Source organism: Myiozetetes cayanensis, unplaced genomic scaffold (assembly GCF_022539395.1).
Source record: "Myiozetetes cayanensis isolate MyiCay16 unplaced genomic scaffold, myiCay2020 scf81, whole genome shotgun sequence".
In the NCBI taxonomy this organism is placed as follows: domain Eukaryota; kingdom Metazoa; phylum Chordata; class Aves; order Passeriformes; family Tyrannidae; genus Myiozetetes; species Myiozetetes cayanensis.
Genome location: NW_026088086.1, coordinates 99,005 through 125,479, shown reverse-complemented (window position 1 = coordinate 125,479; position 26,475 = coordinate 99,005). Strand labels below are relative to the sequence as shown.

At 39.0% G+C, this 26,475-nt stretch overlaps 1 protein-coding gene across 1 annotated transcript in view; it reads left to right on the top strand.

The window, feature by feature from the left end:
* The window catches only part of LOC126652385 (transcription factor RFX3-like), a 109,537-nt gene that overhangs the window by 27,491 nt on the left and 55,571 nt on the right, over positions 1 to 26,475 (top strand). The window contains exon 3 of the mRNA XM_050339128.1: positions 4,423 to 4,678. Within this exon, the coding sequence (XP_050195085.1) occupies positions 4,423 to 4,678 (256 nt within the window). The remainder of the gene's footprint in view (positions 1 to 4,422; positions 4,679 to 26,475) is intronic.

Genomic DNA, 26,475 nt, shown 5'->3' with positions numbered 1-26,475 from the left:
TGGGCCCCTTTTATTTCCAGGGCAGTTTCCCATGGGATCCTGCCAAGCAGGGCCCTGAACAGACCAGAATCTGCTCTTCTCAAGCTCAGGGTTGTAATTTCACTGTTTTAATTTTCAAAAGTTATACCATTTCAATTTTTCATTAAACAAATTATCAGTTTTGTTTAGCTTTTTTGTGGAGAAAATTTTTTTCCAGAGAGTTATTAAGTTCTTAGATTTCATCTTTTTTGCATATCATCATCAGACAAAAAATAATTTGGCATCTAATCTATTTTATGAAATGCAAATGTGTTTGTAATAATAAATCATGAGATCTGGAAATAGGAATAAAATTTAAATCTATTTCTGAAGAGTGTTATACTTCTATACCGTTTTTGCTTTTTCCTACTGAATTTTTTCCATGCCAAAATCTTCTTGGTAGCAAGCTAAGACGCCAAAGTTATGTGAGGCCAGGGCTTAAGGACTGCTTCATTGAAATGCCAAATAACCTCACCACACCAGCTAAACAGCTAAGGGAGAAACCATCCCCTTACCCTCGTCCCCGCCTTCCCTCTCCCCCACCAGTAGCTACAACTGGGGGAGGCAAGGGGGAGGGACTTGGTTTCTGTGAGGCTCTCGGGGAGTGGTTTGGGGAAGGGGTCGAAGTTTGTCTTCTCGGATGGGTGGCTGGGTTTCTTCTGTCCTCGAGGGAGATCCCGTTTCACATCTGAGTTCCCGCACTCTGCTCTGCTCTACTGCCTGGATTTGCCTCAAATTCATTGAAAAGTCAGTGTGGGGGAGCCTTTGGGGGGAAGGATCGCTCTTCCCCTCTTTTTTTTCCCCCTGACATCAGCAGCCTGCACCCTTTGACGAGGAAGGGAATTCACAACCAGAGCCAGCCTTTGCCAGTGTGAGTCCTCTCCCTTCCAGTGCCTTGGACCCACTTGGCTGCCTCCCGTGTGTTGGACCTAGTGGCTGGGGCAGCCGCCAGAGCCCAACAGAGCCCCCTGTTAACCATCAGAGAGCAACTGCAGCCCCTGCCTCACGAGGTGCCAGCGCCCCCTGCTGGCTGTGGTTATAACTGTGCTGAAAGGCAAAGAAGTGCTTAATTGTTTTCTGTGAAAGTTGGGTTACAGGACTGTTGCTTGTTTGTTTGTTGCATTACCTATATATCTCTATATATATTCTTTAGCAAAGATCTGTTGTTTTTCTTTTCCGCACCTTTCGACTGGAGCCTCTTAATTTCAAAGTTGTAAATACTGGGAGGGAGGAGCTTGGTTGTTTTCCCCCTATCCCACCCTCCTAATGGAACATTTCTGTCTTGTTACAAAGAGTTAGGAATATAATTATTCACTCCCTGTCAGTTGGACAGATCAATCTTTCCAGTATTGTTAATTATAGCCTACAGAAGAGAGGGAGAAATGAACTGAATAATTGAGGGCATTCTCTAGGAATTGCATCAATCTTTCCTTTATTTTATCTTTCCCTTTTTGTGGGAAATTCCAGTGTTCCACCCCCCATTTGTTGAACTGTTTCCCCATATCGTGTTCTCCTTAAGTACTCTCTATTAAATAGAGCTGTTTATTACATTGTCTGGTTCTAAGAAATATATAACATCTACTCTGGTTAACAAATGCTTGATTTACCATCCATTGGAGACATTCAGTGATGCCCCAGTTTAATAAAATCAATCCAAGAAGATTTCTCCAAACCATCTTGCCTACATACATGTTATTGCAATGTAAAATATGACTTGATTCTAGCTCTTAAAAGAAGATACTACTAGATGACTATACAGGTTCTGAAGCCTTTCACCTCTCCTGCTCCCCCTTTTTTTTAATTTTTTTTTTCATTAGACATAGTCCCTCAAGATTAACTGTGAATTTCATCTGCTTTTAAAGCTTTTGAAATACCAAGAATAAACCAAAAGATTTTAAATTATCTTATGTAACTGAAAACAAGTAACATAGTACATAACTCGAAAAGCTTTTGGGATATTAAAATTAAGTTTTAGAGATTTTTGTTGTCTCCGAAGAACAGGAGAGAATTCGTGATGACCATTGTTAATACCACAGAAGTTCTGACTTGTTTATTGTTATGGATTCAAAATGTCAGTGCCAGTTGATTTTAAGAAGAATTATAGGATTTTATGATTAAATGTCAAAATTATCATCTGGGTAAATAAACTAATTTTTGTCATTTACTTATTGTATTGAAATACAAGCCATAATATAAAGCTTGTTGATGTTGAAAAGTTGGCTACAATTTTTAACTACTTCAAAATCCAGATTCTTCATTTTAGAAAAACTAATGAGTATTGTTTATTTGTGTATTTTGAGTTATAATAATTTGAAACACCAAGTTAGTACATAGGACCAAATATCCACTATGTTCAATAGCTCATAATAGATTATAAACCATTAAAGGATAATGATTCAAGTCATTATAAACATGAAGTAAAGAATGACATAAAGTTCATGAGTTAAGTGAAAAGTTTAAGATTAACTGGTTAATTAGGTTAAAATGTTTAATAGTTGGAAAGAATTGTATTAAATTACTGATGTTCCTCTGAATTTTTTACTCTCTTCACAAAGCCCTTCACAAATTGTAATTCTATTTTAGTTTTTTTTCTTTTTCATCATAACACTGTACATATTGCTGTCCAATTTAAAATTTCACTCTGCTGAACTAACTGAATGTCTTAAAATACAACTGTGCTTATAATTTCAAACTTTGACCAGAGAGTTTCAGTGAATTTAAAATCAATACAAAACATTTATAGAATTCTTGTATATAGGACCATCTTGGCTGATATTTTTTTGTCACATTTAGTTTTGTAATGTACACAATTGTCATGGTTTAACCCCAGCCAGCAACAAAGCACAACACAGCTGTTCGCTTGCTCCTCCCTCCCTGCAGTGGGAGGGGGAAGAGAATTGGGAAAAAAAGGTTTGACAATTGGACTTGACAATTGTTGAGGTTGAAGGTTGGACTTGATCTTAAAGGTCTTTTCCAACCTTGATGATTTTATGATTCTTTGAAAAATAAACCTCATGTTTTGAGATAAAGAAAGTTTACTAGGACAACAAAAGAAGATTAAAAAAAATAGAATATGCAAAACAAGTGATGCACAATGCAATGGCTCACCACCTGTTGACCCATGCCCATCCCATCCCTGAGCTGTGATTCCAGTCCCCTGGTGAGCTCCCCCCCAGTTTATATACAGAATGTTAAGGGTTGGAAGGGACCTTAAAGTTCATCTAGTCCCAACCCCGCCTGCCGTGGGCAGGGACACCTCCCATTAGACCATGTTACTCAAAGCTTTATCCAACCTGGCCTTGAACACTGCCAGGGTTGGGGCATCCACAACCTCCCTGAGCAACCTGTTCCAGTATCTCACCACCTTCACAGTAAAAAAATTTCTTCCTAATATCTAACCTAAATTTCCCTTTTTTCAATTTGTACCCATCACTCCTTGTCCTATCACTACAGTTCCTGATGAAGAGTCCCTCTCTGGCTTCCCTGTAGTCCCCTTCAGATACTGGAAGGTTGCTATGAGGTGTCCATGCAACTTTCTCTTCTCCAGGCTGAACAGCCCCAACTTTCTCAGCCTGTCTTCATAGGGGAGGTGCTCCAGTCCTCTTATCAACTTTGTGGCCCTCCTCTGGACTTGCTCCAACAGTTTCATGTCCTTCTTATGTTGGGGACATCAGAACCATATGCAGTACTCCAGTTGGGGGTCTCACAAGAGCAAAGCAGAGGGGGAGAATCACATCCCTCACTCCTTTGGATGCAGACCAGGATTCAGTTGGCATCCTGGGTTGCAAGTGGACACACAGAATATCCTTTTGGTCAGTTGGGGTCAGCTGTCCTGGCTGTGTTTCTTGCTGGCAGGGCATGAGAAGTTGAAAAGTCCTTGACTTAATATAAGCACTACTTAACAACTAAAACATCAGTGTATTATCAACATTATTCTAATCCTAAATCCAAAACACAGCACTGAACCAGTTGCTAGGAAGAAAATTATCTATATTCCAGCTGAAACCAGAAGAACAGTATACAAAATAAATGGTATATGAATAAAAATCCAGCTTCAACAGTAGGATTTTAAAAGTTACAGCAGTTTGATAAATTACTATATAATATATTATATTATCTCCCTCTCACATCTTCAATTTTTGTCATACTTTTCTCCACCCCTCTTCAGATGGGACTAAAACCATTTTCTGTTAAGTTTAATGAATACTTATTTTAACAGTGAGTCCAAGTTAATTACTCAGTACTTTGACATATGAAATGCTATTTTGTGTAGATGCAGGGGTTCTTTGCCAATCTTATTAAGTTTGGTTACAGCAACTGTACACTCTTTTCTATAATTATGTTTCCCTCACTTAAGCAATCAAAATAAATAACTACTACTTCTTTTATTTTCTTTTCCTGAAGTCGATCAACTTATCCTTACACGGAAACCCAGATGTATAGCCAAAACACTGGGGGAAATTACTTCGATACTCAAGGAAGTTCTGCACAGGCAACTACAGTGGTCTCCTCTCATAGTATGGTGGGCACCGGAGGGATTCAGATGGGTGTTGCAGGAGGACAGCTCATTAGCAGCTCAGGAGGGACCTATCTGATTGGCAATTCAATGGAAAATTCTGGTCATTCAGTGACTCATACAACACGAACCTCCCCAGCTACAGTAAGTACTTCAGAACTACGTTAAATCTTTGGGGATATTTCTTAATCACTATGATGTTCCTGCATGCTGACATGTTTCTGTAGCAAAAAGCATGTTGGCAGAATCAGTAATACATGGCTTTGTCTTGAAAATATTTACATTTAGTTTAATTTTGTACATGTGAATAGTATTGAGTGCTGTCATGGTTTAACCCCAGTTGGCAACTAAGCACCACGGAAACACTAGCTCACTCTCACCCAGTGGGATGGGGGAGAGAATCAGAAAAGTGAGAAAACTCGTGGGTTGACATAAAAACAGTTTATTCATTTTAAAATAGAAATAATAGTGATAATACTGATAGGAATAATAAATTATAAGGAAAAGAAAAAAATAACAAAGAGACTGGAAATAAAATCCAAGAAAGACAAATGATGGAAATGTAAGCAATTGCTCACCACGAACTGACTGAGCCAGTCCAGCTGCTGTTGCCTAAAAACCAGAGAAAAAGACACAGTAGACAATATTAGTATAGATAAGATAGAGAACAGGTCTTTAATGAAGGTCTTCTGGTGCAAGGAGTACAAAGGCATGTGCACCTGTGTCCAGGGGTTCCACAATTTTTGGTCTGATCTGAGAACTATCCACCCCTAGATCCTGCCCCAAATCTGCCCCCTGGAACACCTCCCCAGAAATTGAGTTGGAGGTCACAAGACCCCTTTCTTCCTCATCTTCCTCCTCTTCCTCTTCTTCAAGGCACGTACTGTCTTTGGAGTTTCTCCAAGGTTCCAGGCTTGAAGATTGCTCTTGACTATGATGGTATCTTGTTGTTCAGGCCTGGGGTGCAAATGTTCTTAAAGAAGATGTATTTACTATAGTCCTACCTTAAAAGGAGCCTAAACAAACCTAAAGAATTTAGAAGATTCTATATGATGTGGGGAATAGGGTTTGGTAAGTGTTAACTACTATTCTAAAGTGTGAGAGACTATAAAACAATGCTAAAAATCTATATTTACTACACAGCTCCTTTAAAATCTACAAAACTCTAAAAATCCTAAAAATCCAAAGGCATCGCTACCCATCCAGTCCCTGAGCAGTAACCCCCCTGCCAACGTCCCCCCTAGTTTTATTGATGAGCATGAGATCATATGGTATGGAATATCTCTTTGGTCAGTTGGGATCAACTGTCCCAGCTGTGACCCCTCCCAACTTCTTGTGCACCCCCAGCCTATTTGCTGGCAAGGCAGTGTGAAAAGCAGAAAAGGCCTTGATAAGCCCTGGTTAGCAATAACCAAAACATCCCTGTGTTATCAACACTGTTTTCAGCACAAATCCAAAACAAAACCACATACCAGCCACTGTGAAGAAAATTAACTCTATCCTGATGTCTCGGTTTGAGACATTTTGGAGGGGCAGAGACCTCAGATGGAAGCCTTCTTCGTCGAATTCAGTACCCCTGGTTCTCTCCAATACAGAGAGAGAGACCAAATATGCCTGGATGTAAGTGAAAAAATAACTCTTTATCAAGAAGAATGATAAACAATATTGAGAAAACTGGGCTAAACTAACCAGAAAAATTCCCAAACTCCCACCCACTGGACCAAAATGAGATGGTGCTTGGCTTCCCCCCACCCATTAAAACCTGTCAGGAATGGTTTGGAGGGTCAGTGCTCTAGTGAGGCTGTGTTGCACTCTGGATTAAACTATAAACTGCCCAGAACGGTTACATTTTTAAGACTTTTTTTAAAGCCTTTTGGTTTGTTATAACTTCTAATTAGCGTCCGGAGAAAGAGTCACACACTGTTCTCTAAGAGAAATTCTTTTTAATTTAGTGAAAAACATAAGATATTTTGGCAAAAGGTTTTTACAGGAGTAAAATACAACCAAGAAAGCATTTTACTAAAACATTCAGCACAAAGACCCATTCCACAGGAAACATCCACTAAAACAATCCATATACCAGCTTTAGTAAAACACAGTTCAATGGTTTTAAGTTACCCACAAGAGAAGGAAAAGAGTAACAGAAGAAAACAGATTAAAAGGGGTAAAGAAAGAGAGAAGGAGAGAAAGGAGAGGAGAATAGTTATCAACAAGATTCAATGATTCACATGGTTCTGGTTGGAGAGGGAGAAGAGAGAGAGAAGAGAGACCGCATGGAGTCTCATGTATTTATAGAGTTCCGTTTTCCCTCCCAGGCAGGACCTTCCAGGCCAGAGTGGGTTGTGCTATAGCCAGTCACAGGCTGCAGGGGCGTAGTGTGGGCAGGCTTACCAGGCAGGTCTGCAGGGCCTTCAGCCATGCCATGTGCTCTGCATGGGCAGCAGGCCTTGCCTTCCAGCTCTACCATGTGCCCTCAGCACAGGCCTTATGTGCAGGCCTTTCCATGTACCTGTAGGTCTAGGCACAGCCCTTCCCCACATGCACACACACACGAGTTGATTCTGACCCATATCAATAATTCAGTGAGATTCAGATCCAGGATTTCACAGGCTGCAGTGCTGGCACAGGCTGTTGGAGCAGGGCTGTTACTGGAAGGACCCATGAGACATCTGCCAGATCCAGCAATGAGACCTGGTTGCTACAACTCATATGGTGGTTGTAGTCCTGATCTGCTGAGGTGGTGGTGGAAGTCCCGGGTGGTAGAAGTCCCCTGGAGTGAGGGAAGGAGACCTTTGATGTGCAGAGTGTGGTCTTTTATTGGGCTCAGGGTAGGTAAGAATGCCTCTGATACCTCCCCTGGGGCAGGAAGTTCTTCACTGAATGATTAATACTGGATCAGAGGACATTTAAAGAGTCTTTGACACCTTCTAAGCACAGGTGGATTCATTATGGCCATCAGCAAAGATGAATACCTTTAGGCCATGTGTGTGAATTGTCCTGATGTCTCCCCCAGGGGAGTTATCACAGATGAGTCATTTGTGTAAGGACAAAGAAACAATAACCAGTTTGTAGCCTGAGGTGGTAGGTGTGCATGCCCTCTGAGCCATCAGCCTTCCAATCTTTTCACACTGGTGGATACATTCTTCTCCTAGGATAATAGAGTACCACCCTTATCTTAACTCCCTCCCTCACATTCTAAATTAGTAGGCATATTTGGAGAAAAGAGAAAAGGTAGATGCCACAGTCTTTGTGTAACCCAGGACACCCAGCCAAAACCAGTGCAGTTCACTGGGGATGCTTGTATGCATAAGAATGTGGATGAGACTGAAAATTTGGCCCAACCTCCTTTCCAGTAGTTTTAGAGAGGGATACGGTTGCCCCTGAGTCTCCTCCAGGCTAAACAACCCCAGCTCCCTTAGCTGCCCCTCATATGATTTACTCTCTAGAACTGTCACCAGCTTCCTTGCCCTTCCCTGGACATGCTCCAGCACCACAATGTCTTTCTTGAAGTTAGGGGCCCAAAACCGAAAACAGTATAGGCAGGGACATCTTACACTAGATCAAGTGGCTCAAAGACCTGACCAACCTGACCTTGAAAACTTCCAGGGATGAGGCATCCACAACTTTTCTGTGCAACCTGTTCCAGTGTCTCACCACCCTCACTGTGAACAGTTTCTTCCTTATGTCTAATCTAAACCTACCCTCTTTCAGTTTCAACCATTACCCCTTGTCCTACTGCTACAGGCTCTACTAGAAAGTCTGTCCCTGTCTTTCTTATAAGTCTTTCTTGAACCGGGGACCTCAGTGCTGGATGTAGTACTCTAGGTGGGGTCTCACAAGAGTGGAGTAGATGAGAATCACCTCAATTGACCTACTGGCCACACTTCTTTTGATGAAACCCAAGATGTGATTGGCTTTCTAGGCTGCAAGTGCACTTTGTCGGCTCATGACCAATTTTTTGTCTACCAGTATATCCCCAAGTCCTTCTCCACAGAGCTACTCTCAATCCGTTCATCCCCCAGTCTGTATTGATACCAGGGATTGCCTCGAACCAGGTGTAGGACCTTGCACTTAGCCTTGTTGAACTTTGGGAGGTTCACATGGACCCACTTCTCAAGCCTGCCAAGGTCCCTCTGGATGCCATATAGTAAATCCACTGCATCACTCAGCTTGGTGTCATCTGGAATCTTGTTGAGGGTGCACTCAATCCCACTCTGTGTGTCAATGATGAAGATATTAAACAGTATTGGTCCCAGTAATAGCCCCAGAGGGACACCACTAGTCACTGATCTCCATTTGGACATGGAACCATTCACTGTAACTCTTCAGATGTGGACAGTTTCTTATCCATCTAACAGTCCATCTATCAAACCCATATCTCTCCAATTTAGTGTCCAGAATGTTGTGGGGGACCATATCAAAGGCTTTACAGTAGTCCAGGTAGATGACATCCATAGTTCTGCCCTTTTCTACTGATGCTGTCACTCCATTGTAGAAGAATACTAGATTAGTCAGGCATGATTTGCCTTTGGTGAAGTCATATTGTCTGTGTCTCTAATCTCCTCCTTGTTTTCTGTGTTTTAACGTAGTCACAGAATCGAAGAATCACAGAATCACAGAATCACAGAATCACAGAATGGGTAAGGTTGGAAGGGACCACTGGAAGTTGACTAGTCCAACCTCCCTGCTCAAGCGAGGGCCCTAGAATACATTACTCAGGATTGCATCCAGATGGTTCTTGAATATCACCAGGGAAGGAGACTCCACAGTGTCTCTGGGCAACCTGTTCCAGTGTGCGGTAAAGAAATTCTTCCTCATGTTCAGGTGGAACTTCCTCCATTCCAGTTTCTGCCTGTTTATTCTCATCCTATTGCTTGGCACCACCAAGAAGAGCCCAGCTTCATCCTCTTGACAGTCTCCCTTCAGATACTTATATACATTGATAAGATCCCCTAAGTCATCTCTTCTCCAAGTTGAACAGGTCCAAAGGCTCCCTGAGCCTTTCCTGATAAGTGAGGTGTTCCAGTCTCTTAATCATCTTTGTAGCCCTCTGCTGGACCCTCTCCAGAAGCTCCATGTCTCTCTTGTACTGAGGTGCCCAGACCTGGACAGAGCATTCCATATGTGGCCTCACCAGGGCTGAGTAGAGGGGCAGGATCACCTCCCTTGACCTGCTGGTAATGCTCTTCCTAATGCACCCCAGGATACCATTGGCCTTCTTGGCCACAAGGGCCCACTGCTGGCTCATGGAAAGCTTATTGTCCACCAGGATCCCCTGGTCCTTCTCCTTAGCTGTTTTCCAGAAGGTCAACCCTCAGCCTGTACTGGTGCAAGACCATACACATGCCTTTGTTGAATTTCAAAAGATTCTGCTCTGCTTATCAAGATCCTTCTGAATGGTAGCACAGCACTGGAGTGTCAGCCACTCCTCACAATTTTGTATCATCAGCAAACTTGCAGTGAAGGCACTCTATCTCTTCATGGGAGTAATTGATGAATAAGTTAAATAATACTGGACTCAATACTTTCCAGGACAATCTGTTCCATGGTCTTCCCAGGCACAGAGGTGAGGCTGACTGGTCGATTATTCCCAGGGTCCTCCTTTTTAGTTTTTTTTTTAAATGGGTACAAATGTTTCCATTTTTCCCATCACCAGGGGCATTTCCTGACTGCCATGACTTATCAAATATAATGGAGAGTGACTTGGCAACTATATCTGCCAATTCCCTTAGGACACTGGCATTCATCTTGTTGGGTCCCATGGACTTGTGTATGCTTAGGTTCCTCAGGTGATCACGAACTAATCTTTTCCTATGATGGTAGGGACTTCTTTCCTCCAGTTACTGCCTTGAGGTTCAGGGCTTGAGAGATGTGGGGAGAGAGATTTTCATTAAAAACTGAGGCCAAAAAATTGTTGAGTACCTAAACCTTTTCCATGTAGGTTGTCACCAGTTCTATTCTATTTATCAGGGTAGAGAGGAGAATACATTTTCTTTAATCTTTCTTTTCTGGTCAATGTACCTATAGAAGCCCTTCTCATTCTTCTCATCCCTTGTCAAATTCAGTTCCAGCTGTGCCTTAGCTTTCCTGATCCCATCCTTACACCTTTGTGCAGCATCCCTATATTCTTCACAGGTTCCCATGTCCCTAATTCCACTGCCTCTTCATTTCCTTCTTATACTTTAGTTTGACCAGGAGGTCCTTACTGGACCATACTGGCTTCCTGCCTTCCTTGCCTGATGGAATCAAGAGCTCTTGTGCTCTAAGAGTAATGTCCTTGAAGAGTTGCCAACTCTGTTCAGCCCCTTTATCCCTGAGGGCAGTTTCCCAGGGAGTCCCATCCACTAATTCCTTAAACAAAAATTTTGCTCTCAAAATTCAGAGCCCTGACTCTAGTCTTCCCTTGCCCAAATCCCTCAAGATTGTGAATTCCACCAGAGCATGATCACTGCAGCACAGGCTGCCACCAGGCTTGAGAACTCTAATTAGTTCTTGACATCTTGAATTATTTAAGGCTCTTGATATATAGGGTTCAAAACCTGTGTGCTTTTTGGCTTTCTATTCTCAAAACGAGTCTAGAGAGTTTCTTCATTGGCTTTTTGGCAACTCTCATACAAGCAAATAGTCAATTGAAATCTAAACAGTTCAGCTTAAACTGTGATGTCAAACACATAGTTTTAAATTTACTAGAAGGTATAAATAAACCAGGTAAACTAGACCAACACAGTAGTTCAATTTTTCTTGTTTTGTACCTGGTACATTTCACTTTTAATCCTAATTCTACCAGCACCATCATAATATTTTTTCATACTTGTATAGAGAATTTAAGATATCTCAATAATATATAGCCAGACCTGCTTCCCAGTGTAATACTCATCAAATATATTCAAATGTTTTGAATTAATTTTGGATAATTTTCACATGGAGGCAAATGAACCAGGCATGGGCTTATTATAACCTCTGATACTTTTACCATATCAAGATTTAGTTCTGTTTCACTGTTTGCAATAAACATTTTAATGTTGTTTTATTCACCCTCACTAATCAAATAATTACATTTTTGTAACTAGCAAATTAGTTGTAACATTTATAAGATTTAGGTCTTCCTGATAATTCTACTAATACATTGTAGCAATTTGAAATCATATTACATGTTGTATCCTACATGAATGATGAGTCTGGGTGGGTTACTGACAGTTACTTTCAGAGGATGGGCAGCGACAGCAAAGACTAATTAGAAAATTATCTGCCCTATAAATAATAGAATTTAAATCACCCTGTACTTTTTACTAAATGTAAATGTTTTAAGGATTGTTCTGATAAAATTCAAATTATAATATCAATGTTTCCTAATGCCAAAACTTTTAAAATGTGTAGATAGTTATTAAATTAAACAACGTATTATGCTTGTCAGCCAGGAAGGAACTCCCATCTATTAGTTCTGTTTTTTCATTAGGATTGATCTGCAATCACTGTTATTCATCAGTCATCACTAGTTATAGGAACTATTGACTCAGAAATTTATCCGATTTCAGTCATACTTGTGCACAACAAAAGGTACATGGAAATAAAAAAAAGTCAATATGAATTAATTAATACTTTTGAAATAATTAATTAATACTCCTGGTATTAAGTACAGTGTGCTAAGTATTGTCCTGATGGAAAAGAAAACATGCTACCTTTCTAAAATAAACCATCCAATAATGGAGTGGGAGAAAAAGAATAACAGCCACAAATAAGGAGGACCAATAGTAATGACAAATCCTGATAATTAGTTTTGGAGGAATTATTATAACTCTTTTAAGAGAAAAAAAATAAAAATATATGGTTGTGAGTTGGAGTGGTTGTGATTTGAAAAGTAGTTTGAAATAAGATTTTATTTATTCAAACAGCCAATCTCTTTACAGGTAAAGGATTTTTTTTCCTCACCCCTCTGTTAATTGGCAGCACAGTTTTTATAGTTGGATTCATCCTAAGATATGTACTTCAGATAAAAAAATCAGAGATACATGGATCTTTATGTTACATTGGAATATTAAATCACCTAGTCTGACCTTTTAATCATACAGGCCTGACATTTTTATTCAAATCTTCTTATAAACAAAGTGACTTGTTTAGTGAAAAAAGGCATTCAGTCTGGGTTTCTGTCCCAGTTTAAATGAGACAAGGGTCTTTTGCTGAGGATGAGTTAGGAGAAAAGACACAAACTTCTCTTTCTAAGCAATTATAAATCCAAAATTAAGAGGCTCCAATTGAAGGAAAACAAATTATGGAAAAGGGAAAATAACAACCCTTTATTAAAAGGTATGTCTGTATTAATAGAAACATGAAAAAAAAAGTAAAACAACCAAGCAATACTCCTATACCCACAAATAATCCCCTTCAAGAACAAACCGATAAACCAGCAAAAGGAAAAGTAAACAGTTCAATTTTTGAGCCCTTTGGTGCAATTCCAACCACAGTCAGCAGGGGGCGCCGTCGGGTCACTGAAGATGCAGAACTTGTAATATCCTGTACCATTCACCAGGTGGCGCTGTTGGATCACTGGAGGTACAGAACTTGTAATGTCCAGTGCCCGTCACCAGGCGGCGCTGTGAGATCCCTGGTTGCTGCCACGTGGGATGGGGGAAGGGGGAAAAGCAACACCCTCCAGGGTATGTCGGAGAAAAAACAAAAAAAAAACCACTCGATTCCCCTTCCCTTCCCACACTGGGAAAGGAGAAAGGGAGTGGGGGGGGGGGAAGGGGGGAAAAAAAAAAACAGCAATAAAACAGAAAGTTCTCCCAATGGAAGAAAACTCACGAACTTCAGCTGGTTAGGATTCGCTTTAAGCAGGGCCTGCAGCCAGCAACAGCTGAGCAGAGAGCAGTAGCAAACTCCCTTCCGACAGGAAAAAAAACCAGGCAGCGTCTGCAGCTCGCAGCAGGTCACGAGCCCACTGGCACACTAGCCTCTCCTCCCCACCTGCATTCCAGCCACACCCCCAGCCCACCAAAATTCCTCCTCCCCCCCCCCGTTGCCCTGGAGACAAGAGAAAAAACCGTAGACCTTAGCTCCTCCATCTGCCCGTTTCCTAGGAGACTGATCTCTGGGCAATTAGTGGATCGGCCGATTTTTTTGTTCACCTGATGGCCTATACACAGGGCACACACGGTAGGGGGAAGGGAAAGAAAAATTCCTTGCTAAAATCGGAACTATGACAGTTTCCACACACAAAAAGGTGAATAATCTGTTTAACAAGTCATTCAAATGTTCAATTACTACCACAGTTAAAAATGTTGGTCAGTTATGAACTAACTATTGTGGTGGCAAGTTTAGAGGATTTGAGGGGTCTTGTACTCTCATTAATCTCTGTCCCCCAAAACTCTGCCTTCTGCTTCTTTCTGCTCCATAGCTGTGAAGCATCATGGCTCATCCCTATCCCTTTCCAGGAAAAGAGATAGGTTTCAGTGTTGCATAGTAGATAGAAGTACATATATGTCCTCTCCCCTTGTCAGCCCCATACAGCCCCCACTGGATTTCCAGAAAATCCCCATGAGACTAAGGTCAGACACACTTGCACCATTTACATTCTGGCCTTATATGTTTATGTTGCTTATTTCTCTCTGGCTTTCAGACATTATCTTTTGTTGTGTTAAAAAATTTAAATTGTGTTAGTAATTAAATTTAAAAAGCCCTGTGGCACCTATTATTTTGTTTCTAGATTTGCCTCTTAATATATTTATTCAGTAGATAACATATCTATATCAACATGTTTTATTTAGTGTATTCATTACAAACAAATTGTATCTGAAATAACTCTTTGTGGTGGGTTGACCTAGCCACTAGGTGCCCACCAAGCCACTTTTACTCCCAGTCCTCAACAGCCTGTTTTGCCTCTGCCTCCCTGTCTTTATTTCAACCCACAAGCTTTTTCTCTCCCGTCTGGTTGAGGAGGGGGGTGTTAGAGCAGCTTGGTGGGCACCTGGAGGACAGCCAAGGTCAACCCACCACACTTTCAACTTCAGGAAATTATTCTAATTTATTGATAAGTAAACAGAGCAGGATAATGAGAAATAGGAACAAATCTAAAACCACCTTCCCCCCATCCCTCCCTTCTTCTCAGGGTCAACTTCACTCCCTACTTTTCTGCCTCCTCCCTCAGAGCAGCACAGGGGGACAGGGAATGGGGGTTGCTGTCAGTTCATAACACTTTGCCTCTTCTTCCTCTTCATGCTCTTCTCCTGCTCTAGCATGACATCCTACCCATGGGAGACAGTCCTTCATGAACTTTTCTAATGTGGGTCCTTCCCACTAGCTGCAGTTCTTCACAAACTGCTCCAGCATGTTTTTTTTCCATGGGGTGCAGTCCTTAAGGAATGGACTGCTCCAGCATGCATCCCCCACAGGGTCACAGGTCCTGCCAACAAACCTGCTCCAGCATGGACTCCTCTCCACAGGCCACCATTCCTGCCAGGAGCTTCCTTCAGGGCATATCCACCTTGTCCAGCATGGGGTCCTCCATGGGCTGCAAGTGGGTATCTACTCCAGCGTTAACCTCCATGGGCTGCAGGGGAATCTCTGCTCAGATACCTGGAGCACTTGCTCCCCTCTTTCTTTACTGATCTTGGTGGCTGCATAATTGTTTCTCTCACATATTCTCACTTCTTTCTCCTAGCTGCCATTGTGAAGGGTTTTTTACCCTTTCTTAAATATGTTAACACAGAGGCTCTAGCAACATCATCAATTGGTTCAGATTTGGCCCAGCAGTGGATCTGTCTTGGAGCTGGCTGGAACTGTCTCTGACATGGGAACAGCTTCTGGTGTCTTCTTAGAAGCCATCCCTGCACCTCCAGGTCTACCAAAACCTTACCACATAAACCCAATATACTCTTATGGAAAACTATTCTCATTATTAAAAATTGGTCAGAGGAACACAATAACTTTTTTGTTTCTGAGGTATTCAAAATTTGATATTTGAGATGGTTCTGAATCCCTGAAGTGAATTTCTGTCTGTTCTTTTTCTTTTTTTCTGTGAAAATTTATAAAGTAGGTCAAACATGACTAGCCACTGCTGCCATTGCAGTTCAAATCTTAGTGGCATGGTGTTAGCACTTTTCTAGAGGAGTGGATTCCTGTGTGTCAATTGGGGTTTAACCCCAGCCAGCAACCAAGCCCCATATAGCCACTTACTCACTCCCCCACCAGCAGGACTGGGGAGAGAATCAGAAGAGTAAAAGTTAGAAAACTTGTGGGTTGAGATAAAGACAGTTTAATAGGAAAAGCAAAAGCCACTCGCACAAATAAAGCAAAACAAGGAATCTATTCACTGCTTCCCATGGGCAGGCAGATGTTCAGCCATTACCAGGAGAGCGGGGCCCTATCATGAGTAATGGTTACTTGGGAAAGCAAATGTCATTATTCCAAACATATTATTCCCCTTTCTCCTTCTTCCTCCCACTTTATATACTGAGCATGATGTCATATAATATGGAATATCCCTTTATCCCTTGGGTCAGTTTGGGTCACTTGTCCCAACTGTGTCTCCTCCCAGCCTCCCATGCACCCTCAACTTCCTTGACAGCATGGCAGAATGAAAAGCAGAACAGGTCTTGGCTCTATGTAAGCCCTGCTCAGCAATAAGAAAACCATCTCTATATTATCAACCCTGTGTTCAGCACAAATCCAAAACACAGCCCCATACCAGCCACTGTGAAGAAAATTAACTCTACCCCAGGCAAAATCAGCACAGTGTCTAATTAAATAGGCAGTGTGTTCTAAAAGTGACACAATCTCTTACCAATTCTGACTTGTCATATTTTTTTCTGAATTTTAAAAAATAATTATCTGAACTTTCTGTTTTGTTTCTCAATCCTGATTTCCTGGTGGGACTAACTCACGTGGAAGTGTATGGCTCTTGCTATGTGTTTTTTAGTTCACTGGAGTGTGCCTATTCTAGAAATTCTAAGTAAGCTTGACAATGCTTTGGGGAGATTTTTGAGTCTGTACCATATCTGGCAGATCAACTACAGGGCAGCTCAGAGGTTTAGAATCTCAAGTGTATGAGAAAGGTGAGGTATACAAACTACGGTTTGATTTATAAAAAGGGGTTGTAGTGAAGAGAAAGAGTGAAATCGATAATTTGACCAGCCATTTGAAACATCCAACAAGGAAATAAAAATGGACAGTGAGTTGTCATTTGAGAATTTAGGGAGGACGGAGTCATATGGTATAAATGCCAAATATTTTGAATTTTTACCAAGTCATGGATGTTATGTATGCTTCTGCTCCATATTGTGGTCCCATATGTTGTTTTCTGATCATAAGAAATATTTATATTCATCAGTCAATATGCATACCCTATGCACATGCAGACTACTGAAGATAACTGTGATGTGTTTATTTTTATGAAATTTAATGGATGCTCATAGCACCTGAAATACCCTCATATCAACATCAGAAAACAAACAAAATAATTAGCCCCCCCCCTTCATTTATCCCAGCTGTCCTATCTGAGTAGGGAACAGAAAAGAAGTCCTCAGACTAATTAAACATTCCATTTGGGAAAAGTGTGAATTTTGTAGGCCATTACTTTCTTGGACTTGTTTCTCTTCTCCTTAATTATTATAAATATATTAGTTACAGTATTCTGTTTTGGAAGGTAAACAGAAATAAAACATTATGAAAAGTGATACAGTTGCAGAGACCACAACTATGTGTAACTCTGTGGATTCTGATAAATTTCAATATTTTCATTAGATGACTGCTGTTCTTACTGAAGTGGTCAATACTTTCTGTAATTCATTATTTTGTCTCTTGTTCTCCTTTGAATATGAGCTACCTCCTGCTGTTTGTGCACCTAGTCCAATATAAACACTTTTGAAGCCTTTCTTAGTTCTTTTAAAGTTGGTAGATAAAAAATATGAGACATATTTCACATCTTTTATGATCTTTTTGTGTATATGTACAAAACTTTTTTTTTCCGAAAATCTTAAAAAAATTACTTTTTTTTTTTTCTTCTGTCTTTCAATTACTTTTCATTCTCTTGAATAAAATTTGATATAACCTAGTAAAAGCTCTACTACGGTTGCTTAGTCTGTGAAAACAGATGCTTCATTTTCAAGTCTTTGCTTCTAGGCAAGTTTGTCTGCCCAATTCAAAGCTTTGGCATGAGTACCTCTTCAGATGACAGTAGCATTTGTATGAATGCACTGTTTTGAAATATATGTGGAAAGCACTCTGGAGTTCTCATCCATTTATCATATAACATGATTATTATAGTGATGTGTATAGACCTTTTTTTAGGATTGTCAATGAGAATGTAAGAATTGTTACAAGGAAAAACTATAACAACAAACAGTTATCACTATTATCCAAGTCTTAGCTGTGCTTAATTTAATTTTTTGAATACACATTTGACGAATTAATAGTTTCTCCACAACTTAAAGAAAACTACTTTTTTATTTCACTTGGTTTAAAGCCTACAATGGCAACAGTTTTGAAGCAGATAAAGTTAAAACTTGCTAAATATATAGCAGATACAAATAAAAGGAAGCAGATAAAGTTAAAAATCAGTGCCTGTGTAGATAGAGACGTGGACTTCTTTTTGACATGAAGCAGTAGATGTCTTTAGGATATCATCAAAAGTAGCCTGTTTTACTGTCAGTGAACAGGGGTTTAGAAATGCAAACAAATATAGATAATTAATTGAAGGATGCCCATGTAATTTCAGTAACTTAGAGCTTAAACTTCCCAGTGTTTTTCTTTCCTTATGTCCTGACCTCCTCAGAACAACTTAAGTATTTTGTGTCAAGTGTTTGAATCATGAACAAAGTTTTCCTTGCCATTGACTTTTAGGAAGGCAGTTTTTCAGTGAGAATTTTGGATTTTTGAATGTTTTTCTATGTATATACTATAGAGACATTTATGATGTTAATGCATATGTTCATTTGATAAAATGTTAGTAGCCAAAAAAACTTAAACTAACAGTAACAGTTAATAAGATTACATATATTGTAGGATTTAGTTGACATGGATAATAATCACACTTTTGAATTTATTATCCGCAGAAATGTTCTACCTTTCTTAACCATTAATGACTATGGCAGATAATAAATTAGCACTTTAGAAGACAAACTGAGTGAACTGATGGAGAAGTCTGAAATCACAATTTCCATAATTATCATACCATAATTTCCCCACCCATGTTTATATTAATATGTCCACTCATAATTATAAATAATGGCCAGTCTTCGCGAGCGAAGATCCGGGGAAGGTCTTTACACCTTCCAGCCTGCGCATTGGATTTTTTAGGTGAGACACAGTGTGCGCGGAACTGAGCCCACCCTTTAATCCTAAGGTTCATCTGCCGGGGCCAAGCGAGCTTGGACGGTGGCAGCGAGGTCCTCAGGACGTAGGTGGGTTGCCTTTAAGGGCTAACGAGCTCCACCTGCCCGGGAGTGGCCCTGGTGGTCCAGTGGTAAAGGCGCCGCGCTATCACCGCGGAGACCCGGGTTTCATAATTATATACATTAGTAATTAGTAATGCAGATATGTTTAATATGCTTTGGTTGGGGCTGCTGTGGGAATGATAACTTTTTTCAGTTATCAGTCAAAACATTTTAATAAATGTCTTCCCACGTAGAATTAGTTTTTCAACAAGAAGAAAAGTATGACTGATCACACTGTTGCCTAAATGGCTGTGGGGAAAAAAAAAGACTCCAAACCAAATTAGGTAGGAGATAAGATAAGGATAGAAAAGTTTTAATGAGCCCCCAGGCTTTCTGGAATACCCCCAGCGTGCGCTCCCAAAATACAGATGTCCACAGTTTTTATAATGATTTTCACCCAATCCCCGTCCTGTTACCACCCAGGTTCTACCCCCACCACGCCTCTCGGAAATTGGGTCTGGAGGTGTTTTGGGACCCCCTCTTCTTCATCTTCATCTTCCTCAGAGCACGTAATGTCCTTGGAGGCCTTCCAGAATTCTAGGCCTGAAGGTTGTTGGGTCTAAGGTTGTGTCTTGTTCCATAGGGTTAGGGTGTTCTTCTACAATTCTACCTTGAAAAAGAGACTAAACAGGCTATGGAATTTAGGGAATTGATATGGGAATGGGTAACAGGGGTTTGAGCTGGTGTGTTAAGGGTAAAGGGATAATATGTTGCTACTCTAAAATCTACATTTACTACATAACTACTTCTAAGATCTACAAAAATTAAAAAAATCAAAACATCAAAACTCCAAGGTATCAACACATTCAAACAGATAGGTATGTTATTTTTTTGTCAATTCGTAGTCCAGTTGTAAATAGGCCTATAACTTCTGATTGACTGTCCTTAGAAATGTAAGGAATGTAAGGAATGTAAGGAATGTAATTAATTAATCTCTATATGTGCGTAATATAAAATGTTCAAATTTTTTTGTAAATTTTCCCAAAATGTCAAAACTACAATTTCATAAAAAACCTCAAAACATTATTTGGGATAATCGCTTTTTAATTTAGGATATATGAGTAAACAATGCTCTGAATGAAGGTGAACTTAAGTTCATGTTCATCTTTTTCCAGAACCAAAGTCTAAGTTCCTGGCCCTAACTTTGAACTTAAAAGATTGAAGGAACAGATTCTACATGTAAATAACTTGCCATTAGAGTTGCTGATGCTTCCCCAACATGCAGGGGCCTGTTTCACATAGAACATTTTGAATACCTGAGGACCCAAGCCTATCAGAAACTGGAGATTTTTAAAAATAAAATGCATTGGAATGAGAGAAAACCCAGAAGTAGCTGGAAGTTTTCCAAACGAGCAAGAAAAATGATTCATTGTCTGGAAAATATGCCTTCAAATGAAGCCATTTTATATATATGCTAGAGAAGGTTAAGAGGTGCTTTGTCTATGGTTAGGTGCCTGCATGGGAAAAAGTTATCTGATGGTAAAGAGATATTTCAGTAGCAGATAAAGCTCAAAATGCAACTCATCAAAATTTAGACAAGGAGTAATGCACAAAATGTTTAATAATGAAAATAATTACTATTGGAACAGGTTACACTAGAATATGGTGAATACTTATAAATTTAAATATAGATCACAAGTCTTTCTGAAAGACTTGCTCTAGTTCAGTAATAATTCATGAGATTAGTGAAATAATTAAGGGTGCTCCCTTCCCCTCCCACCTCGTGGCGTCTCATTGGCTCTGGCTGAGACCACAGGATACCAGCAGCAGGCAGGGTGAGCAGGCAGAGAGAGCCTTTATTGTTCTGGGTAACTGCTTAAATACCTTTTGGGGGGATTACAATGTGATCATTGGGAGTCCAGGAGGTCTCACAAACAACCAATGATAATAAGGGGTTAACAACCAATAGGGAGACTTTCAGGTATCTCTCAGGACATTCCAAAGGTACAGTGAGGACTAAAGGGATCTTGGGAAGAAGAAAGGTTTACACAAAGAGTTACAACATCATTTTGGAAGCATGTTCACTTTAAACAACATTAAAAACTTCAGCATACTTTTATATACCAAAAGCATACTGCAACAGTGTATGTTTAATATTATGATTAGACTTTCATGAACCAAGTTCATCCAAGGAGAGGGATTTTGACATAGTTGTTGGCTTAGCAGTAGAACATCTTCATCTATCTCCCTTAGTTGACAGGTACTATACAGTCTTATGAACTACAAAGTACTACTATGTTCCCCTCCCTGCAAGGATTTCTTTGGAGGGAGGCCATGGCGTCTCCACTCTGCTCCACCCTCCATTCCATCCTCTGTAGAAGGTGCTTATTGTTGTATGGGGAGTCCTTGTGAAGCATGTCAACTGCATTCCATCCAGGGAGCAGCAGCTGCATTTTTTTCCTATAATTCTTGATCTACTCTAATTTTTACCCCCAGACAGCTTCCCACAGAAGCCTACAAGAAGGCAAGAGATGTTTTACAAGGGCATGTAGTGATAGGACAAGGGGGAATGGCTTCAAACTGAAAGACAGTAGGTTTAGATTAGATATCTGGAAGAAATTATTTGCTGTGAGGATGGTGAGGCACTGGAACAGGTTGCCCAGAGAAGTTGTGAACACTTCATCCCTGGAAGTGTTCAAGGCCAGGTTGGATGGGGCTCTGAGCAACCTGATTTAGTGGAAGGTGCCCCTGCTCATGGCAGGGGTGTTGGAAGTAGATGATCTTTAAGGTCCCTTCCAACCCAAACCATTCTATGATTCTATGTTGCCTTTGATGGTAATATTAGTGACAGTTATTCACATATATTCCCCAGTGCCTTGTTCCCTCAACTGTTTGTAATGATATGCTGTTACTGAAGCAGGGATGTGTTCCTTTATATATATATATATATAACTTCATAATTTATGATTTTAAAAGACTGGTTCTTTGAACAGGTCACAAAAACTTGTCCAAGTGAGAGGGTATTGTAATAGCTTGAACAAGCAGCAGGAGGCAGGATTTGTGATTCTGTGACTTCAGCCCTGTGGTACTGCCATTGAGAAGGTATTGTCAAACAGTGGAGTAAGATTCAGAATTACAATTTAAATTATGTATCATGTTATAATATCATGTTAAAATGGGAGAGTCTATGGTTGCACTGTATAGTAAGTTGATCATAGTATGATGAAATATTAACTTTTTAATTTTTACCATACTGTATCCTTTTAAATTTTACCTTTTCTGTCTGATTGAATAGTTTGACCTAATAGTATTTTCTACTGAAGCAAGAAAAAAATATGGGTTTAAAGATTATTTTTGCAATACTGAATTATATTTTCCTGTATACTAATCAGATACTAGTATGCTTTTATAAACATACTAATAGTAGACAGTTGTAAGAAAGACTTCCTTTTTCAGTGAGAATTCCTACAGGAAGAATACTGTTTGATTAGTTAAGGGGAAAGCACATTTTATTTATGCACTAATTGAAATATAATCTGAAATATTTTTCAGTTTTGTGCTGTATATTGAGTGAACTCATTTTAGTAGTGCAATTTACCAGCATAAATTTTTTTTATAATACTATAATAATTAAAGAAGGATAGGGAAGATGTATTTTAAAACTATCAACAGGGGATATAAGTGGTTTTAAATGTACAGATGCTTTTCCATTGCTTTTTTGGGTTTTTCCATTTAATGTGACTCATTATGTGCCTTCTTTTACTGTACATCCCATTGTCTTGATCACTTTCAATGTTTTTGTTATTCTAGCTCTGCAGTTAAACTACAGTTAGATTGTAATTTTATTTTTAATGTCATTATTGACAATCAAAAGATGTATTAATATGGAAGAGAACAAGGGGAATACATATGGTTGTCTTTACTCATTTGTATTAGGACTTACATTACTACTGTATAATTAGTGGTTTATAATACTTTTTCCATTAAAAGTATTATTCTGAACCCATCTGATTTTAATTTTTTTAAGGATGGATGTTGTTGCCTGTGTAAACCTCCAATTTTCATTTACTTTGAGAGTTCTGGATATTCAAAGAATGCTCTAGCAGACTGTAGGGATGAGATCCTATACCATGAAGCTAATGGCAGAAAATGTACTGAATGATTGAGATTTTACTCCGTGGTTGCAGAGAGCAGAAATTTTGTTTCTTATTCGTATTCAGAGTGTGCACAGTTCTTTCTCAAATACTTGGAGGAAGAAACAGTGAGGTCTTTCTTAGGATTTTATTCTGGGATTTTTTTTCTTTTATTCAAAACACTGATTGTTCAGTTATTTTTACTGTTTGCAATGTAACTTACTGGTATATCCACTTCTCTTATTTCATGAGTAGGGAGGAAGGTAAATTGGACTTTGAAAGTGGGATCCTGCAGTATATATGTAAGCAAAATGCCTCCCTGACTTCACTGGGAGGTTTGCCTTCATGTGGACTTCAGGATGGGACCTTTAAGTAGAAAATATCACTTCTCTGTGACTGAACTAGATATTTCTGTTGAAGTTAAGGCAATCTATCAGAGTTTTTCTTATCAGTCTTTTATACTGTGTTGTCTTGAGTCATTTTCTAATGACATCTATTATCAGATTGAAATGGCGATTGAGACACTTCAAAAGTCTGATGGTCTTTCTACTCACAGAAGCTCTCTTCTCAACAGCCATGTAAGTTGTCTCTTCTTTCATGAAAGCTAATCTCTACCTTGTTCTGCATGCTTAACCTGCCTCTACACGTTTGTTTTAATTTATTGCTACTTTTTGCTTGTAATCTTTCCATTTTAGTTGCTTGTAATCTACATCTTATGTCACTATATTTTGTCAGGCTAAGTGTCATGACACATTGTAGAGTGCATTTCTTTTCTAGGTTCTGTATTGTGTTAACACTGCTTACCATATTTGCCTATTTTTCAGGTCTTAATGTAAATGTAAAAACAATAACAAAATAAGTCTTAAGTAGTCTGGGTTTGACATTTTAAAATAATTTTCTATACTTTGTGTACCTGATACAATAATTTAAGAGCAGATGAAGGGGGAAAGAAGCAGCACACACACTTTGAATAAAAAATATACTTTAGATTTTGTTTTAAATATTTCTATTATTCTGAATAAGTTTATTATAAGAATTCTGTAGATCCATTTGATAAAATAAATTAAAACAATCTGTTAGTGTCTAATATGTTTTCTTCTTCTTCCTTTTGCTTTGTTCTGTCTTTGCAAATCCTGTAGTTAGGAATTTTCTGTAATACAAGGATAAAGATATTTGCATAAAAAGATGGTAGCAAATATAGCGGTAAAGCCATTAAATATAACTTTTAGCTAAAGGAGAAAGGCTCAAAGTTTAATCTTCATTTTGTTTTTAACTAGTGTAAGTCTTTCTTGAAATGTTATGTGAACGTTTCTTCAGCTGGTATAAATAGTTTTGTATTTTTTTATGCTGTTGAATTTCTATACATACTGCATCTTTTTTGCTTTGCAGTCTTCAGTCTTGTATTCCTTTACCACAGAAATGTAAATATGGATTGTGATATGAATGTATGAGTATATTGGGTAGAGTCTATAGACTTATTTTAATTTGTTGACATCTCCCTTGCCAAAGAATGTGGTAAAATGGAGGTGAAAACCAAAATCGTTTTGTCAAAGTTTATCATTATGGGAGAAAAAGACAGTAGGAGCCAGTACAATTTCTTGGAAGAATATAGTTTTCTTAGAAAATGCTAAAATTGGGTGAGGAAAACTTAATTCTGTAAAATGTGAAGAAAGACATTTAGGTAATTTTGGATGTTTTTAAAATAAATGTTTCCATGATAAGACAACCTAGAAATATGCCAAAATTATTTTAGCATCATAATTAAATGGATGAAAAATTTTTCTGTGAAATGCCAAAAATATGTATTAAAACTTAGATATACAAAGAATTGCTAAATCTGCCTTGAATCTGACAAGGAAATCCAGAATCTTCACACTGAAAACAATAAGAATTAAAGGACAAGCTTTTCTACATCAGAAAACAGTATTCCTCTATTTCCTGTGTCATGCACTAGTTAAAAGATCATGGAATAGATCCTCCTGAAAGAGGAGGAAACATATGGAAGACAGGGAGGTTATTAGACACAGCCAACGTGGCTTCAGCAAGGGCAAATCATGCCTGACTAATCTAGTGGCCTTCTATGATGGAGAAGAAACTGGCTGGATGGCCTCATTCAAAGCATTACAGCAAACAGTTCAATGTCCAAAACTGAGATCAGTAATGAGTTCTGTCACTCTGGGGTCTGTACTAGGACCATTACCATTTAATATCTTCATCAGCAGCTTAGATAGTGGGATAGAGTGGGTCTGAGTAGGACAACAAAAATGATCAAAGGGCTGGAACATCTCTCCTATGAAGACAGGCAGAGAAAGCAAGGTTGTTCAGCCTTGGAGAAGAGAAGGCTCTGTGGAGACCTTATTGCAGCCTTTCAATACTTAAAGGGGGCTTCTGAGAAAGATGGAGAGAAACTTTTTACCAGGGTCTGTAGTAACAGCAGAAGGAGCAATGGTTTAAAACTGAAAGAGGGTAGATTTAAATTGAACATATGGAATAAAGTTTTTTACAAAAAGGGTGGTGAGACACTGGAACAATTGGGTTGCACAGAGACATTGTGTATGCCCCATCCTTGGAAGTGTTCAAGGTCAGGTTGAATGGGGCTCTACACAACCTGATCCAGTTGAAAATGTCCCTGATCATTGGACTAGATGACCTTTAAAGGTCCCTTCCAACCCAAACCATGCTACAATTTTATGAAAATTTCTTTCTAATAATGAGATTTGCATCTGTTTGTTATGGTAGTCTTATCCTGATGTTTCTTAACTGTTTTGAGGTATTTTCAAAACTACTGAAAGACAATAGATGGTGGATTCTGCGAAAAAAAAAGACCTCCATGCATCTTGCTGTAATAATTGTTCTTTCCTAGCCTCAGTAATTTTGGAAAAAATTAATGGAACCCAGATCAAACTTACTGGATCTTTTCCCTTTTTAAAAAACTTTTATTGAATTATGACTCAAATAAGGACAGTAAATATGGTTTTGGTCCTATCTTCTTCCTTAAACTGGCATTTTGTTGCCTAAATTAATTCCTCTTCATTTTAATGATTTTTTTTCATTTTCCTTTCTTTTATTTCCTTTCCTAATTTCTTTCTGCATGTGATTGACTTAACTAATTTATAATCTAATGTTTTCTAAATATTGAAGTTTGGTTGGATTCAATTTACCTGCTCTGTATAAGCCATTTCATACCATTCCAATATTGCTAATATTGTAAGTCAACAAGTCAAAAATCAATTTTATAATTAGATTTTTGCAAATACAAAAACATATTTAAGGTTGTTTGCAATAATGTTATCGTGTCAGCACATTATTTACTTTTTTTCCATAGTATTCAGCTATTGACACTCTTCTTTGAAGGCTGTAACCTACCAAATAATCATGTGAAGCTTTTTTAAATTGAAATATCTTCATCCTGGAGCAAAAATCCTTACTTTATACTTAT